Source organism: Pelophylax lessonae, assembly GCF_965119305.1.
Source record: "Pelophylax lessonae genome assembly, chromosome: 10".
NCBI lineage: Eukaryota > Metazoa > Chordata > Amphibia > Anura > Ranidae > Pelophylax > Pelophylax lessonae.
Window position 1 is genome coordinate 223,180,350 of NC_138777.1, and position 19,185 is coordinate 223,199,534.

At 37.4% G+C, this 19,185-nt stretch overlaps 1 protein-coding gene across 5 annotated transcripts in view; it reads left to right on the forward strand.

The window, feature by feature from the left end:
- The window catches only part of ZNF536 (zinc finger protein 536), a 628,548-nt gene that overhangs the window by 570,559 nt on the left and 38,804 nt on the right, over nucleotides 1–19,185 (forward strand). For 4 of the 5 annotated variants that reach the window (XM_082270639.1, XM_082270638.1, XM_082270641.1 and 1 more), the window contains one exon: nucleotides 11,695–11,847. The exons of the other annotated variant lie outside the window; for it this stretch is intronic. In XM_082270639.1, coding sequence (XP_082126765.1) covers nucleotides 11,695–11,847 — 153 coding nt within the window. The remainder of the gene's footprint in view (nucleotides 1–11,694; nucleotides 11,848–19,185) is intronic. 5 annotated transcript variants of the gene reach the window in all.

Here is a 19,185-nt window from a genome sequence, read left to right on the forward strand (position 1 = left end):
TGTTGTTAATTTCATTAACACCAAAGCAGCTGAAACAGATTAACAACCCTCTCTGCTACTTAACTGACCTGATCAATTCCCCAGAAGGTTAATTGACTTGATGCTATACTCTGATTAAAAAAGTGTTTCTTTAATTTATTTGCGCTGTGTATATAGTATATCATTTTTATCTTTTTTTTTTCATTGTTTCCTTTCTTTTTAGACTTTAACTTAGTGTGAAGATGTGATTGATATTCATAGGCATACAAAGCTATTTTATTATTTATTTCATAGTGGATGCAGATTTTTAAATAATCTTCCTAATTTTTTTTCTACAGTTATTTTTCTGATTATTTACTTATCTGTAGCATGCAGAAGTAGGCGATATTCATGGTCATGACTGCAGAGCTGGCATTGACATTAAATCCCACATGACTTCTAAGCCACATAACTTTAGTTGTGGAATGCAACAATTTAAATTAAACTATAGATTTTTGTAAGACCTTGGGAATTGTCTACCTATATGCTGGTTAGCCTGTCTGATGATTTGTAGTAATGGCTTTATTGGAAAAAGGAATATTTTGGTGTCAAGAACCAATCGCAGACATGGAGCACATTACACATGAAACGATAATGACATGTGGCTTAAATGTTATTAGATAAGTGTTAGCTGACACATAGTGGCCAAGATGTATTAGGTTTGGTCCATTGGGTTCATTGGAACAGGTCAAGATGTGATAGATTTGGCCCGTTGTGGGTTCCTTGGGACAGGCCAAAATGTAATAGATTTGACCAATTCGGTTCCTTTAAACAGGTCCAATTGAGTACTGTCCGTGATACTTTTTTTATTTGCACTACAATGAACTTTAAACAGGTCAAAATGTAATAGAGAGTTGGCCTAATGAGTTCCTTGGGAGAGGACAGGATGCAATTGATTTTCTCATTGGGTTCATTGGGACAGACCAAGAAGTAATAGATTTGGCCCATGGGGTTCCCTGGGACAGGCCAAGATGTAATAGATTTGGCCAATTGCATTCCTTGGAACAGGTAAGAATGTAATAGTTTTGGCCCATTGGCTTTCTTGGGACAGGCAATGATGTAAGAGATTTGGCCTAATGGGTTCCTTGGGACAGGACAGGATGCAATAGATTTGGTACATTGGGTTCCTTGGGACAAGCCAAAATGTATTCGATGTGGTCCATTGGGTTCCTTGGGACAAGCTAAAATGTATTAGATGTGGTCCATCGGGTTCCTTGGTAAATGCCAAGATGTAAAAGATTTGGTCCACTGGGTTCCCTGGGACAGACCAAGATGTAATAGGTTTGGTCCATTGGGTTCATTGGGACAGGCCAAAATGTATTAGATGTGGTCCATTGGGTTCCTTGGTAAAGGCCAAAATGTAAAAGATTTGACCAATTGGGTTCCTTTAAACAGGTCAAAATGTAATAGAGATTTGGCCTAATGAGTTCCTTAGGACAGGACAGGATGCAATTGGTTTGTCTCATTCAGTTCATTGGGAAAGACCAAGATGTAATAGATTTTGCCCATTGGCTTTCTTGGGACAGGCCAAGATGTAAGAGATTTGGCCTAATGTGTTCCTTGGGACAGGACAGGATGCAATAGATTTGGTCCATTGGGCTCCTTGGTACAAGTAAAGATGTAATAGATTTAGCCCATTGGGTTCCTTAGGACAGGACAGGACAGGATGTAATAGATGTGGTCCATTGGGCTCCTTGGTACAAGCAAAGATGTAATAGGGTTCCTTGGGTTCCTTGTTACAAGCCAAGATGTAATAGATTTGACCCATTTGGTTCCTTGGGACAGTTAGACTGAATTACTCCAGCCATCAGGAAAACCGGCTACAACATTCACCCTGCAGTGCAATCACCATGATGGTGGAGCCTTGCCCAGTCCAACTCAACTTCCAGAAAAAAAAAACATAAGACAAGTCCATGAAGTTACATGACATGGATCTGGAGATTCACAAGCCTGAAGGCCACTACCACGGCAATTGTTGGTTGTGAATCTTGGCGTGAATGGGCAGGCATTGTTATGTGGATTATCCAGGTGAGGTTTCTTTCAGGAAGCTGATTTGCACCTTTTTCCCCTTTTCACTTTATAAAACCAAGCGTCAAGTTTATTACAATAAACAATTTCAATGTATTAAGTCCAAAAATGTCATTTCAATTTATTAGGTCCAAAAATATCATTTCAATGTATTAGGTAAAAAAAAAAAAAAATTAATCAAGGCCTAAAAATGCCTTAGATAATGATTTGGCCAACACTTTACACAGAAATACAGACAGATATTTACTCCATTTTTTTTTTTCTTTTAAGTGATCCAGACTTTGGAAGTAGAGCTTTGTTTTGTGCAAAAGAATCCAGAGGTCTTTATTTGCGAGCATCAGACAAAAACTTCTTTTTTTTTTTCTAAGAGGCTTAAAGTAGAGGCTGCATGTTTTGACCACCCACGTAACATACATGTGGGCCTTGTGCTTTTGTTGATTACCAATAACGAGGCTTAATTGCCTGTGTTATTATCATATCTTGGTGGATTAATGTGGAAGAAAATGTCTGTCTTTCTCATTTGTAACATCAAACCAGCAGAACGGCCAAAAAAAAAAAAAAAAATACAGACATGTTCCCGTCATTTTTATTTATTTTTTCCCCCCCACAGTTATGGTTTTGGTTTGGAGACACCCTACCCATCAGGTGTTGAAGGTCTAAAACTCCTGGGATACCTTGATGAGGCTGGTATCTCCTTAGCAAGTGAGAAGGGGGAAAAAAAAAAAAAAAAAAGACAAAACTTTTTTGCAAAAAAGAAACTTTTTGCAGTCGGTTATGAACATGTTAAACTTTTAATGAGACCATCTCATAAACAATTCCTCAGACACTTAAATTATACCATTATGTATGGACTTTTGTGCTGTGTCTATTTGTAAACCATGTCAAAGACAGATTTCAAATGTTTACTCCGTATTTATGTAATTTTATTACTGTAAATTGATTCTATCTAAACATCTTTTCCGAACAGTGGGGGATGTGCCTGAGGTCTGAGGGGATCTAGGAAGGTTGGAGTTAGTTTTTTCAGTTCATGTCTCCATGGCTGTGTACTGGGGGAACCCAAAACATGGCATCCACAGTGACATGGGGTCACAGCCTTGTCCTTGTTTTTAGAGATCTCTCAACTGCTGGCATGTGTGACCATTTGAATCTAATGGTAATATCTTTTCTCAAGTTAGTCAAATATTGTTTAAAAAAAAACAATACCAAAACCTCCCTTTGCTCTGCAATGTATAAGTCCTCAGTAGAAAATAAGGTCCCCCCCAATTTGCACAAACATATATATATATATATATATATATATATATATATATATCTATATTTATTTTTTTAAACTATATATTTATTTTTTAAATATTTATATATATATATATATATATATATATATATATATATATATATATATATATATATATATTCAAATAAAAAAATAATATGTATATATATATATTTTTAATTTGAATATAAAAGATAATTAATTATATATATATATATATATATATATATATATATATATATATATATTTATTTATATAGATAGATATATATTGTTTTTAGAGATCTCTCAACTGCTGGCATGTGTGACCATTTGAATCTAATGGTAATATCTTTTCTCAAGTTAGTCAAATATTGTTTAAAAAAAAAAAAAAAAACAATACCAAAGCCTCTCTTTGCTCTGCAAAGTATTTATAAGCCCTCAGTAGAAAATAAGGTCCCTCCCAATTTGCACAAACATATATATTTATATTTATTTGTTTAAACTATATATATTTATTTTTTTGTAATATTTATACATACATATATATATATATATATATATATATATATATATATATATATATATATATATATATATATATATATATATATATATATATATATATATATTCAAATTAAAAAAATATATATATATATATATATATATTTTTTTTTTTTAATATAAAAGATAATTAATTATATAAGAACAAGAGGGAATCAGTGCAAAATATCTAAAATTGGTGGACCATAAATAGTAAAAATCCAATAAATGATGATAAAAGCAATGATGATGATAAATGCACAAAATGATGAATAAAGTGCTAATATATATATATATATATATATATATATAGACATATATATATATATAGATAGATAGATAGATAGATAGATAGATAGATAGATAGATAGATAGATAGATAGATAGATATATCTATATCTATCTATCTATCTATCTATCTATCTATCTATCTATCTATCTATCTATCTATCTATCTATATATATATATATATATATATATATATATATATATATATATATATATATATATATTTGTTTCTTATATTTTAAAAAATTACCTAAAAATTATATATATTTAATATGGAAGTAATTTGTTTGAAGAAAGTCCTTCTCCGTGTAGATAGGGATTAAAAAAAAAAAAAAACTCAGTCGAGTGCTCGAGCGGCAAAGGGACCCATAATAGCATTTATGATTGATTTATGATGGATATCAAATTTATTTATTTATTTATTTTTGCATATTTTCATTGTACTAATGCAGATAACAGCATATACAGTATACTTTAAGAAACTCCAAGCAGAACAGCAGAAAGCTCAAGGAAAAGCATAACAGAAAATGTTTTGCTTTGATTTTGATGTGGCTCATTTGAATATAAACTTGTGATTGGAAATGTGTAACAATTTTTAATACATTTTTATTTTTTTTTATAAAAGTGTTCTTTTTTATTTATTCATTTATGTATTTATTTTTTATTATAACAATCCCATCCCATGTTTTTTCACAATTAAAGTTCTAGCATAAAGGATCAATTTGAATAAAGACTCCTGATTAAAACATTTTTATATTTTTTATTTATTACATTTTTTTTGTGTTTTTTTATTTTTTTATTTTATTTTTTTAAAAATAATACAGTGGCTGCATTTATGTGCAGATAAAAGATTGTTTTCTGTTTTGTGTTTTTTTTTTTTTTTTTTTTTTTTTTTTGTACAATACCAATACCATGGTGCTGTTTTTTATTTTTGTTTTTTGTTCTTTTTTTAGTGCAAATACAGTTCTTGCATTTACTATCCATTTCAATGTTAACTTGTGACTAAACATTTTTTTATAATTTTTTTATTTAGTTTATGTTATTTTTTATGAAAATAAATGCATATAGGATTAATTTCAATATAAACTAGTGAGTAGAAAATATGTATAATTTTCTTTTTAGGCTATATTTTTATTTATATATTTTTGTTTTTTGCACCGTTTTTCAGTACCGTAGGTGCTTTTTTGTGCAAATATAGTTCTTGCATAAAGGATCTATTTTTTTTTTTTTTTTTTTTACATCAGTCCTAGCTAATTTTCCAGCTGTGTAAATATTGATAAGATAACAATAGAATTTGTTCCCGACACATATGGCTGAGACAATTCAATGAAGTAATGTTCCTCCACCAGCATTAATTAAACTGCTAGAGTTCGAAAGCCATTAATGATCAATACTAGCTATAGAGTGGTCTTTTTCTTTTTTTTTTTTTGTCCTTTTTTGCCAGTTCTTGTTTACATACTGTTGGCTACTGACAAGCCAGTTACGGCTACGCTTTCCAAAATGGTTATTATTTTTTCCAAAGAGGAACAGCTTTATCTTTACATGCTGCATAAAATGAAATATGATGTAATTATGCATTTCACTGGAAAAAAATACACTATATTCATTGTATTTTTTTTTTTTTTAATTGTATGCCTCTTTTTCATTCTGTCTGTAGTGGGAATGTGGTATAATCTAAGGGAATAGCTGTAAACATTTTGTTAAATGGCCAGACAAACATCATTTGAAGCCAGGGCATTGAAGTTCAGTATTGCTGTCAGTGGCAGGGCAGGAAGTGGGGGTAAATCTCTCCATTGTTCATGCAGACTGCAATACAAACTTGACAAAAACCTAAAAAAGGAAAAAGGTAACCCCTCTCCATTTTAATGTAGGTTTTTTATTTTATTTGTTTTTTTCTTTTTTTTTTCGCCATTGTCACAGTTGGAGAGCTTTCCCCTTACCGCATGTTATGATTTCAAGGGCAGAGAATAACCCCCCCCCCCCCCCCAAAAAAAAAGCCTTGATGTAAATACATATGTTTAAAGTGTATCCAAACCCTTATGTTGAAAAAATACGAGGGCCGTACTGAAATGAAGCAAAAGTGGATATATTTTCTTTATTAACCTACATAGGGTGCTGAAATGTCACATGTTGGTAAATTCCTCTATAGTAACTCTTCTTCTTTAGTAACTCTTCCTCTATAGTAACTCTTCTTTAGTAACTCTTCCTCTATAGTAACTCTTCTTCTTTAGTCACTCTTCAAGTCTTCCTCTATAGTAACTCTTCCTCTATAATAACTCTTCTTCTTTAGTAACTCTTCCTCTTTAGTAACTCTTCCTCTAATGTAACTCTTCCTCTATAGTAACTCTTCTTCTTTAGTAACTCTTCCTCTATAGTAACTATTTTTCTTTAGTAACTCTTCCTCTATAGTAACTCTTCTTCTTTAGTCACTCTTCAAGTCTTCCTCTATAGTAACTCTTCCTCTATAATAACTCTTCTTCTTTAGTAACTCTTCCTCTTTAGTAACTCTTCCTCTAATGTAACTCTTCCTCTATAGTAACTCTTCTTCTTTAGTAACTCTTCCTCTATAGTAACTATTCTTCTTTAGTAACTCTTCCTCTATGGTAACTCTTCTTTAGCAACTATTCCTCTAAAGTAGCACTTTTTCTTTAGTAACTCTTTCTCTATAGTAACTCTTCTTTTTTAGTAACTCTTCAACTCTTCTTCTATAGTAACTCTTCTTCTTTAGTAACTCTTCCTCTATAGTAACTATTCTTCTGTAGTAACTCTTCCTCTATAGTAACGCTTCTTCTTTAGTAACTCTTCCTCTATGGTAACCCTTGTTTAGCAACTATTCCTCTATAGTAGCTCTTCTTTAGTAACTTTTCCTCTATAGTAACTCTTCTTCTTTAGTAACTCTTTCTCTATAGTAACTCTTCTTTAGTAACTTTTCTTCTATAGTAACTCTTCTTTAGTAAATTTTCCTCTATAGTAACTCTTTTTCTTTAGTAACTCTTCCTCTTTAGTAACTCTTTCTCTATAATAACTCTTCTTCTTTAGTAACTCTCCCTCTTTAGTAACTCTTCCTCTAAAGTAACTCTTCCTCTATAGTAACTCTTCTTCTTTAGCAACTCTTCCTCTATAGTAACTCTTCTTCTTTTGCAACTCTTCCTCTATAGTAACTCTTCTTCTTTAGTAACTCTTCCTCTATAGTAACTATTCTTCTTTAGTAACTCTTCCTCTATAGTAACTCTTCTTTTTTAGTAACTCTTCAACTCTTCTTCTATAGTAACTCTTCTTCTTTAGTAACTCTTCCTCTATAGTAACTATTCTTCTTTAGTAACTCTTCCTCTATAGTAACTATTCTTCTTTAGTAACTCTTCCTCTATAGTAACTCTTCTTTAGTAACTTTTCCTCTATAGTAACTCTTCTTTAGTAACTCTTCCTCTATAGTAGTTCTTCTGTAGTAACTCTTCCTCTATGGTAACTCTTGTTTAGCAACTATTCCTCTATAGTAGCTCTTCTTTAGTAACTTTTCCTCTATAGTAACTCTTCTTTAGAAACTCTTCCTCTATAGTAACTCTTCTTCTTTAGTAACTCTTTCTCTATAGTAACTCTTCTTTAGTAAATTTTCCTCTATAGTAACTCTTCTTCTTTAGTAACTCTTCCTCTATAGTAACTCTTCTTCTTTAGTAACTATTCAACTCTTCCTCTATAGTAACTCTTCCTCTATAGTAACTCCTCTTCTTCTTTTTCAACTGCAGGTAAATAATGGATTCCAAGCAGAAACAACGTGCCACCATTGAGTTCTTGATGAAGGAAGGGTGCAGGCTGTCTGAAATTGATGGTCTCCCACTGCCTGGTTTGTCTTCAATGCTGGTTTCCCATTCTTTAAATTTCTTCATCCATCTGCGCACATTGCTCCTGTCAATGATGTCATCTTTGTAAACATTATATAGTTTTCTGTGGATGTAGCCTGCACCCCCCATTCATCAAGACCTTAATGACCACACATTGCTTTTGCTTGAAATCCATTATTTACCTGCAATGAAAAAGAAGAAGAAGAGTTACTACGGAGGAAGAGTTACTCTACCAACATGTGAAATGTGAATGACCTATATAAGTTATTAAAAAAAAGTTAGGCTCACTTTGGCATTCGTTTCCTCACAGCCCTTGTTAAATACCTTTAGTTACGTCTCCTTATTTCATCCTCTTTTTGACTCCAGGCCTGGAGTTTGTCACCAAGAGCGCTGACACATCCATCACCTCTGACAACTACCTTTGGACCAACCACCACAGATCTAATTGGCATTGGAGCCCAGAGGGAGGATCATCAGCTGCTAAGGTCTGCACAGAACCTTGTGGCCTCGGCGGGCAGTCTGGAGGAAGGTGTGAGAACGTATCGGCACACATAACAGTGAGATATTGGTATTTAGTCCACCGTGAGAGTGCACATTCTGGGTGTCAGTGCTGTCGCTCAGTGCCGGGACACGTCATCGAGCACTTAGGGCAAAGATGCCAACCTGTGCCTTCCTTCCCTGTTCATGATGTGCAAGCTTAGGTGATCCCACACCCAGCAGTCAGCCACTGTCACTACTCCTGTTAGCCTTGCAACAGAAGGAAGGCGCCCCTATCCCTACAGTAAACCATTGTGCCCAGGGCAGCCCCTCCCTCCTGCCCACCCCTTTTCCTGGCACTGCATGCACTGCCTTCAGGAAATACAAAGGCAGCATTGCCACCCTACCACAAGAAATTCAAGGGGCCTAATTTTATAAAAAGTTTAATGATAAACTGCCATCCTTGAGGCAAAAATGAGATAAAGGATGGGACAAAAATCAAGGTATTTTTTTTTAACATAAGAGTTTAGAGACAATTAATTTATAGCCCATTTCCCCTCTCCCCAGTCATCCCACCCCCACCCCATGGATGCCCTCAACCATGTATTATATTTTTTGCTTTGCCAAATGCCCTTGGGCTAGTCATATGACACTTAGGGTCCTCTAACTTGTCACCTCTTCCTCCAGGTCAGTCCTCAGTAATAAAAGCTGAATTACAGGAATTCAGCTCCTTTGTGAAACAAGAAGGCACACCATGAGTTAAGTCCAAGAAGCTGCATGACATCTTCTGATCTGAACTCTATTGTTTACATCTGACATTTATATTACATTTACATAGGACGGCTATCACTGTATTTCCAGGAGCCCAACACTGATGCATCAGGTCCAAGCATCTTCAACATTAGAGTCAGTGCAGCTGCTATGCCCACCCCTCCCCTATATCTTCCCAATCCCAGAAGCCTTTGTATTCTGTGAACGCATTCACAAACTACAAAGACTTCTGTGAATGGGCAGCAGAGGGGAGGAGCAGGCATAGCTGCTCTGTGTACCTCTCTCTCCTCTCTCACAGCCCCTGAGTGTCAGTGTATGCTCTTGCAGCAGAGCCATAATCCTGTCATATATAAATAATAGATATGTTCAGGAGATGCCAAGCACCTCCTTGGATGTAACTCATAGTCCATGATTTATAGGTGTGGGTTGAATGACAAGCGTTTCCCTGAATTGGCAGCAGAGGGGAGGGGCAGGCATTGCTGCTCTGTGTACCTCTCTCTCCTCTCTCACAGACCCGAGTGTCAGTGTATGCTTGCTCCTGCAGCAGAGCCATAAACCTGTCATGTATAAATAATAGATACGTTCGGGAGATGTCAAGCACCTCCTTTGATATAACTCATAGTCTATGATTTATAGGTAATGGGTTGAATGACAAGCACTTCTCTGAATGGGCAGCAGAGGGGAGGGGCAGGCATAGCTGCTCTGTGCGCCTCTCTCCCCTCTCTCACAGCCTCGAGTGTGTGTATGCTCCTCCGGCAGAGACATAAACCTGTCAAGTATAAATAATAGAGATAAGTTCAGGAGATGCCATGCACCTCCTTGGACTTAACTAATAGCCCATGATTTATAGGTAGTGGTTTGAATGACAAAGGCTTCTCTGAATGGACAGCAGAGGGGAGGGGTAGGCATAGCTGCTCCGTGTGTCTCTCCCCCCTCTCTCTCAGCCCTGAGTGTCAGTATATGTTCCTCAAGCAGAGCCATAAACCTATCAGATATAAATAACAGAGATAAGTTAAGGAGATGTCATGCACCTCCATGGATTAAACTCATATTCCATGAATAATAGGTAGTGGGTCGAAGGACAAAGGCTTCTCCGAATGGGCAGAGGGGAGGGACAGGCATAGCTGCTCTGTGTGTCTCTCTCTCTTCTCTCTCACAGCCTTGAGTGTCAGTGTATGCTCCTGTGGCAGAGCCATGAACCTGTCGTATAAATAATAGATACGTTCAGGAGATGCCATGCATCTCATTGGACTTAACTCATAGTCCATGATTTATAGGTAGTGTTTTGAATGACAAAGGCTTCTCTAAATGGGCAGCATAGGGAAGGGGCAGGCATAGCTGCTCCGTGTGTCTCTCCCCCCGTTTCTCGCAGGCCTGATTGTCAGTATATGTTCCTCAAGCAGAGCCATAAACCTGTCAGATATAAATAACAGAGATAAGTTCAGGAGATGCCATGCACCTCCATGGATTTAACTCATATTGAATGATTAATGGGTAGTGGGTCGAATGACAAAGGTTTCTCTGAATGAGAAGAGGGGAGAGGCAGGCATAGTTACTTTGTGTGTGTGTCTCTCTCTCTTCTCTCTCACAGCCTTAAGTGTCAGAGCCATAAACCTGTCCGATATAACTAATAGAGATACGTTCAGGAGATGTTATGCACCTCCTTGGACTTAAATCATAGTGTGCCAGCACATTTTACAAAGTGACTGAATTCCTGGAATTCAGCTTTAGGAGTGAGGAGAACAGTGCACTTCTCTGCATCTTTATATCCTCCATGATTTATAGGTAGTGGGTTGTATGACGCTGGGTGTCATTCAACCCAGAAGACTAGCAACCTCTGTTGGCAGAAAGAAGTTACTGCAAGCACATCACCAGAGAGGAGGTAAGTTTTGCACCCAGGGCTGCTTTCTTATTTACAAAAAATAGATAGAGCATTATTTAAAAAAAAAAAAATATTAAACCAGTTAAGCTTTTTGCTTCTGTCAAGTGTTTGTGTGGTTACTGCAAGCTGCCTTGCCTCAATTCCCTCTGAGCTTCATCCCCAGAGTAGCAAAATGGAACCAGGTCCACAAGTAGTGTCTATGGCCTCCATGCTGGTTCTCCAGGAAAGGTGGAGAACAGCAGGTTCCATTAAAACCCCTAAAGAGTTTATTGGTCCGATTTACCCAACGGTATTCCGCTATCGCTCGTGCCAAACTAGTTTCCCTTTGTAACTTTTTTTTTTTGGTTGGCATGTAAAAAATGACAAGCATCTGCCTCCACAGCTGGTTCAGCTCTTCTGTATCTTCGTTCACTATTAAGATACCATATGCTGCTTAAAATAATGATGAAAAAGATAAAATTATCCCCAAGAATCGCAATCATCAGAATTGGCAGAAAAAATGATACAGGCAGGCTTAGTTCTCTTGCCTCCCATGCTGTAATTGAAGGGCTTCTGGCTGAACTGGTGTTAGAACGTGATCGTCTCTGTGTTACAGATATGGGGGACGACACTGGAAGATGCATGGGAGCTCAGCAGCAAGCTATGATGAGGGATAGGAACCTTGGCACAGCTATGAAGGACTGCCCCTACTGTGGAAAAACCTTTAGGACTTCCCACCACCTAAAGGTGCATTTGAGGATTCACACAGGTAAGACCCAGACCCAGGAAATAACGTAGTATTAATCTGACTTCAATAACATACCAAATAAAGCACCACTCAAAGCCCTGTATTCTTCACCCGCCGGCTCCAATCACCACTACCAGGTACAAAAGCCCACATGGAACAACTCAATCTTTGTGCAGTCATCCACCAAGTGTAACAAATTCAGGATTGGCTTCAGCTCAAACTCCTCCCATACACCCTTTCCCACTGACGCGTTTCACCTCTATAAGCCATTGTATGGGGTGAAATGCCTCAATGGGCGTGGTCTACAGGCGGATATGGGGTGAAATGCGTCAGCGGGCGTGGTCTACGGGCAGAGCTTTAGCTAAAGTCGATCCTGGATTTGTAACACTCGGTTGACACGAACAGTGTGTAGACCCTTTCTCTAGATTAGCCTTACTCTGAGTTTGGTTTTGCAACCCAACGGAACTTCTAGTTTAAATTAGCCAAATGCAAACCAGATCAATCTAAAGAATAGGTATGCAGAGTCTTGCAGTTTCTTTTCTTTGGAAAGAAGCCACAGCCTGATTAGAAAATCCTTGTATACTTCACCCACCGGCTCTAATCACCACTGCCAGGTGAAGAAGCCCACATGGAGCAACTCTCTCATTGTGCTGTGATCCACCAAGTTTTACAAATTCAGAATCGGCTTCAGCTCAAACCCCTCCCATAGACCGCTACCCTCTAAAGCGTTTTACCACTATAGTCATATAGGGGTGAAATGTGTTAGCGGGTGTGGTCTATGGGCAGAGGTTGAGCTAAAGTCGATCTTGGATTTGTAATGCTCAGTTGACACAAACAGTGTGCAACCCCCTTCTCTATATTAGTATTACTCTGACTTTGTTTTTTATAAATCAATGATCATCTTCAGCTCTAGCTCCTCCCATAGACCACTCACCACTAACGCGTTTCACCCCTATAGGTCTTAATTGTGGAGGTCAGTCTACTATTCGTAGGGGACCTCTACAATTTAGCCTTATGAATGGTAACATGCTCCAGAGGAGTGTGGTCTATGGGAGGAGTCTCAGATAAAGCCAACCCTAATGCTTGGTTGACACAAACAGTGTTTGGCCCCCTTCTCTTTATTAGTATTTCTCTGAGTTTGGTTTTGCAACCCAACTGAACCAGTTTAAATCAGCTAAATGCATACCAGATTAATCTAAATAAAGGGTATGGAAAAGCCTTGCAGTTGGTTTTCTTTAGAAAAGCAGCCACAGCCTGAATAGAAAAACCTGTCCCCTGCCAGCATGTTGAAGAGAAGGACTCTTGCTTTCTGTTTGCCAAGTGGTCTCTCTGCAGAGGTCCAACATATAGAGGCACATATATAGCTCTGCAGTTATCATAGCATATACTCCCTGCTCTTTTGAGTGCTCTAGCTCTCACCATATGTGGAACCTCTTCAGAGTGGCCTCTTCTAACACTCAAGGGCAGGCTTTTCTACTCAGGCTGTGGCTACTTTGTAAAGAAAATAGGCACACACTTTGCTTCGATGCACCTGGAATGTGTTTAGCCAATTTAAACTGAAAGTCTGCTTAGACTTTAAGCATTAAAAGGGTCAGTCCACCCAAAACTGTTCACTCCGATTTCGGTAGAATGATGAAGTGCAAAAGCTAAACTCCAGGCACATACACAAATGAATGCAGCTCTGTTTTTAATAATCGATCATTAAATGTATATTTTTTTAATGCAAGTAATGTAGCTACCTGAATTTGACCTGGTGGGAAGGATTTTCCCATTGGAATGATTTCCCTTCACTTCTTGCCTTGAGACACAACAGTAAGTGAAAGGAGATCTTTCCAAAGTAAGGTAAATCTTCTATTATGGCTTGTTCACACGTTAGTTTGGGGGGGGGGGGTGCTGTAAAACCCCATGAATGAGCCCCCGCCCTGTTGCCCCCTTTTTAGCAGAGGCAGCTGCCGAGGGTGTACACGTGCTGCAGGAAGACTTATACCCCCTGTCGCCTTCGTCTGGTGTAGCCCCCACCGAATGCAACCTATTCAAGTGGGGCCACTTTGCAAATGCAGTTGTGGGCAGTGGTGCTAATGGTGCTAATGCAGGCAGTTAGAAGGCAATAGGACGTCTCCCCACCACCTGTTAAATGGTCTCTGTGGAGCGATTTGAACACGGCATGTCAACTTGCCAAGCACCAGGCAAAACCGAAATATCAATATAACCTCTTTATGACCGCCCGAAAGGCTGGGCTTTAACACACACATGCTGCACATATGTGTAACTGGGCAGCTGATGTTTATGTTCTAAGAGCCCCCCCCACCGTCAAAGGCAGCTCTCCGCTCCAGCTAAAGATCGGTCATTAGGGGGACTGGCTTCTAATCATATGACCACTGTGGTCACATGATTGCCGGTCCCCCCCCCTCGGGTGTTCCGAACTGTTTAAAGGGACTCTGGGGAGGGCAGGAAGGGGTTAAGTGAAGTCATATTATGTTTTCTCAAATCTAAAATGTACTATTGCCAAGGAAACACATACATAAGGCAGGTTTATGCCAGTTCACCAAAAACTGGATCTAAACCAACAAACAATGAAGCCCTCCAGCGGCGCACTGTCACCACTGCCAGGGCTTCCATCTTCACCCGGTCTTCCTTCTGGGCTTGCAGCCTCCGGCTGTAAAATTGACCAGGCCGTAATGAGATCAGTTCTGCACATGCACGCGGGTGTCACGGATGCGGCATGGAGCTCTGAAGGTACAGCACGTACATGCCGTCCCTACAGAGCGCATGCGCCAGTGACGTCACAGGCTGTATCTGGTGTGAATATCTCCTAAACAGTGCAGGTTTAGGAGATAGTCACTGTACTGACAGGTAAGCTTTATAATAGGCTTACCTGTAGGTACAAGGTAAAAAGTAGGCTTTACTACCACTTTAAAACACCCGGCAAAGTTTAAAATAAAAGTTTGAGATACATGTAGGGAGTGCAGCCTACCTGCCCAGTGCTTCATTTTTTTGTTTTCAACCATACTTTGCTGTAGGACACCATTCTCTTGGCTAAGTAATCTGCAGATCTAGGAACACCATTTGTAATGCAGGAGAAGAATTATTGGCCAGAGTTTCTCAACCAGGGTTCCTTCAGAGGTGCTAGGGGTTCCTTGAGTTCCCACTGACACATTGATTATTTTAGCTGTCTGTAAGGGGGTAATTCTTCCCATTTACCACAGGTTAAGGAGCATTCTTCCCACTAACCACCACACTAATGCAGGGTTTCTCAAGCAGGGTTCCATGGAACCCTAGGCTTCCTCCAGAGGTTGCTTGAACAATTACCAATTTCTTCCTCTCAGATAAGTTCCCACTGACACCATTGATCTTTTTAGTTATCTGTAAGAGGATAAATCAACACAATTCCCACTGACCCTCACACTAATGCAGGGTTTCTCAAGCAGGATTCCATGGAACCCTAGGGTTCCTCCAGAGGTTGCTAGGGGTTCCTTGAACAATTACCAATGTCTTCCTCTCAGATAAGTTCCCACTAACACAATTGATCTTTTTAGTTATCTGTAAGAGGATAAATCAATCAACACAATTCCCTCTGACCCCCACACTAATGCAGGGTTTCTCAAGCAGGGTTCCATGGAACCCTAGGGTTCCTCCAGAGGTTGCTAGGGGTTTCTTGAACAATTACCAATTTCTCCTCTAAGATAAGTTCCCACTGACACCCTTGATCTTTTTAGTTATCTGTAAGATGATAAATCAACACAATTCCCACTGACCCCCACACTAATGCAGGGTTTCTCAAGCAGGGTTCCATGGGACCCTAGGGTTCCTCCAGAGGTTGCTAGGGGTTCCTTGAACAATTACCAATTTCTTCCTCTAAGATAAGTTCCCACTGACAACATTGATCTTTTGAGTTATCTGTAAGAAGATAATTCAACACAATGACCACAAGTGTAAGGAGCATCATTCCCACTGACCATCACACTAATGTATCATTAGTTGAAGATATAGTAAGTTTTAGCAGGAGTTCCCTAAGACCAGAAAGTTATTTCTAGGGTTCCTCTGTGTTGAAAAGGTTGAGAAAGTTTGTCCTAGACACAGCCACTGCAAACTCCTTACAGTTTTGAAGGTTCGCTGTAAAAGTCAAATTTAAGAAGGTTCTCTTACCAAGAGCCTTCCAACTAAGTGCAACAGTTACCGTGTCTGATGGATAGAAGGAGTTTTTATTTGCATTTTGTATCTTTTCTGTTTAAATGCTGAAAGCAGTCTGTTGTGTACAGAAATGAGTGAGTAAACCCACCTTCCTGCTAGCAGGAGGTAGAAACACCTGTAATTTATTTGCCCAAAAATGTCAACCAAAGCAGGTGACATGTCATGCTTATAACTCAGTTGTCATAAGACTTCAACCCATTTCCCACTGGGTGCCGAAAACCATCCCTCAATCAAATGGCTCTATGAAAATGCCAGTAAATTACATGTTCCCCTAATATTCAGAAGAATTTACCTACCAAGGCAGCATCAAGAGATATTCTCTTTTTCTGACCTATATGATAGGCTTTGCCAATTTGCCGTAATTTCCATTTTTAACTCGTTACACCAAGCCAACCTCAGTAATTGGTAAACTGCACCTCAATGCGAACAGACACTTTCATATGAATGAAATATATTTCTAAATATGAATAATTTTTATTATAAATATTAATATTTATTGTATTTGAATATGTTATGTGATCACCATACATTAATTAGAATGCATTCTTTAGACCTGGGTAGGCCATTGTCGCCAGAACAGCAGTGGGGACCGACTCCTAGATTTTTATAGATTTATCCTGTAAAGCCTAAAGCGGTATTAAACCCAAAACCAAACAAGTAATATATTGCAGCTTGCCAATCATTAGATGTGGTGGCTGCATTAGGCTTTTTCCCATCTGTTTTCACCTGGTGATCTAGCCAGTAACACACCTCCTGTATTAGAGCGCCCCCCTGCCCTCTGGATTGTCAGTTCGGCGGGGGGGTGGGTTATTAGCAGATTTAAATACACTAGCAAATTGAAGCCAAACTCCAGTCAATAGTTTATAACCACAAGCTAACAGCAAGCAAGCAAAAATAAATGTTTCTTGTGAAAGCAATAAAAGTGATCAAAAAAATAAAATTAAATTAAAGCAACAGTGTAAAAATAAAACAAATAAAATAAATTAATAATAATAAAAAAAAATGTGAGTGCCCCCGTCCTCCTGTGCTTGCGTGCAAAGGTGCTCTGGTCCCACAGGCACACTAACAGCGATTGTCCCACACATGTGAGCTATCGCTGCGAATGTCAGATCATGGGCAGTATTTCTAGCACCAGACCCCCTCTGTACATCTGAAGTGGTAACCTGTAAAAGCTTTTAAAGCGGCAACTATGGATAATAAAATTTACGTTGTTTGTCGTCATTGCACAGGCGTGCGCAATTTTGGGCATGACATGTTTGGTATCTATTTACTCTGCATAATTACATAGTTTACAAAAAATTGGGTTATGTACTGTGTTTTTTTGCATTCAGGTTAAAAAAAGTGTATTTGTTTGTATTGTTTGAAAAGCTGCTGCGTAAATGCCGTGTGGCATAAAAAATTGCAAAACCCACCAATATATTCTCTAGGGCTTCTGCTTTAAAAAAAATATATATAAATAATGTTTAGGGGTTCTAAGTAATTTTCTAGCAAAAAATACTGATTGTTACATGTGAACAGAAAGTGCCAGAAAAGGCTCAGACTAGAAGTAGACATGTGCAGGTTCGTTTTGTCCCTAAAGTAAAATTCGGACAATTTTTTTCTTTATTCGGGAATTTTAATGTAGCCGAGTTTCCCAATTACAATAGTAAGACATTTAAACAAATCCAAAATAACTAAAAACTTTGGGCGAAATTTGAATTGTTATAGTTTTTAAATCGAATTCAGATAGTTTCCAAATTCAAATCGTTTTTGAATTTGAATCGTTTTCGAATTTGAATTATTTTCAAAATGATTTTGAATTTCCGAAGAAAATAAGATAATAGAAGATAAAGGAATAGATTAGAAATTAATAGAATAGAGTAAAACAGAACAGAATAGGAAGTAAATGAAAAAAAAAATAGTATATAAAATAAAAGAATAAAAACGAATATAATAAAATGGAAAAGAATAAAATAGAAAAAAAAAATAGAATAGAAAAAAAAGAATAGAATGGAATAAAATAGAAAAAATATAACCATCTTCTGAAATTCGAATTTCAAATAGAATAAATTTGAATACAATAGAAATAAATGAATAGAAAAAAAAAAGAATAGAAAAAGAATAAAGTAAAAAGATTTTTTCATAATTCAAATTTCGAACAGAATGAATTCAAATTAGAATAAAATAGAAAAGAATAGTATAAAAAATAAAATAATGGAATAGAAATGAATAAACAATAGAAAATAATAGATTAGAAAGAATATAACAATATAACTGTTTTCTGAAATTCTAATTTTAAATAGAATACATTTGAATTCAAATAAATCAGAAAAAAATAATAGAATAGAATAGAAAAAAAAAACAACAGAATAGAATGGAATAGAAAGAATATAACTATCTTATAATTCAAAACAATTCAAATTCAGATAAAAGAAACGGATTCCGAAAAGGAATTAAACAAATGTAAATAAATTAATTTATGTAAATGCCGAATCAAATCGAAACAAAGCAAATGTTTTCATTTTGCACATGTCTCACTGGAAGTAGTTAAAAAAATGTGTTTGTTCTATTAAGCTTAGTACAGTTTTTTATCCATTTAATTTTAGGGAAATCCATCTCCAAGACCATGCCTGGTCAGCCTTGGGTATACCATATTTCTGTCCAATGAGTGACAGCTCTTATCACCTTTCATTTACTGGGCAGCAATGATACATTGTAACTGAAGCACAAGAAAAGAAGAGGGAGGAATAATAGTACTAACAGGACAGCCAATGACAGTTGAGAGACACTGAATTCCACCAATAGAATTTGTGAAGGAAGGAAAAGCTTTTTCATAGTTTGCATGTTGTTGGTGATCCAGCCAAGCAAAGCTTTGGGGAATTCAATTGCAGTTTCTGCTCAGCACCAAAGCCTATCATAAGTGACGCAAATCAGCCAGTACTTTCAGACGGAAGGTCATTTTTTTTTTTTTTTGCATTTCCATAAGCCAAAATGGAATTAAATTCAACTGGTGTTTAACTATTTGTTATGATAGGGTTAGCTTTAAACACAATACATATACAAGTAAAATAGTCTTTCTACAGGGCTGAGAAAAGCCCACGGTGCTCATACCCCTGGAGTGGCAGCACAGAGGTGCCAGAATTATTCACTTTGGGGCAACTCAGTAGGGGAGATTTACTAAAACTGGAG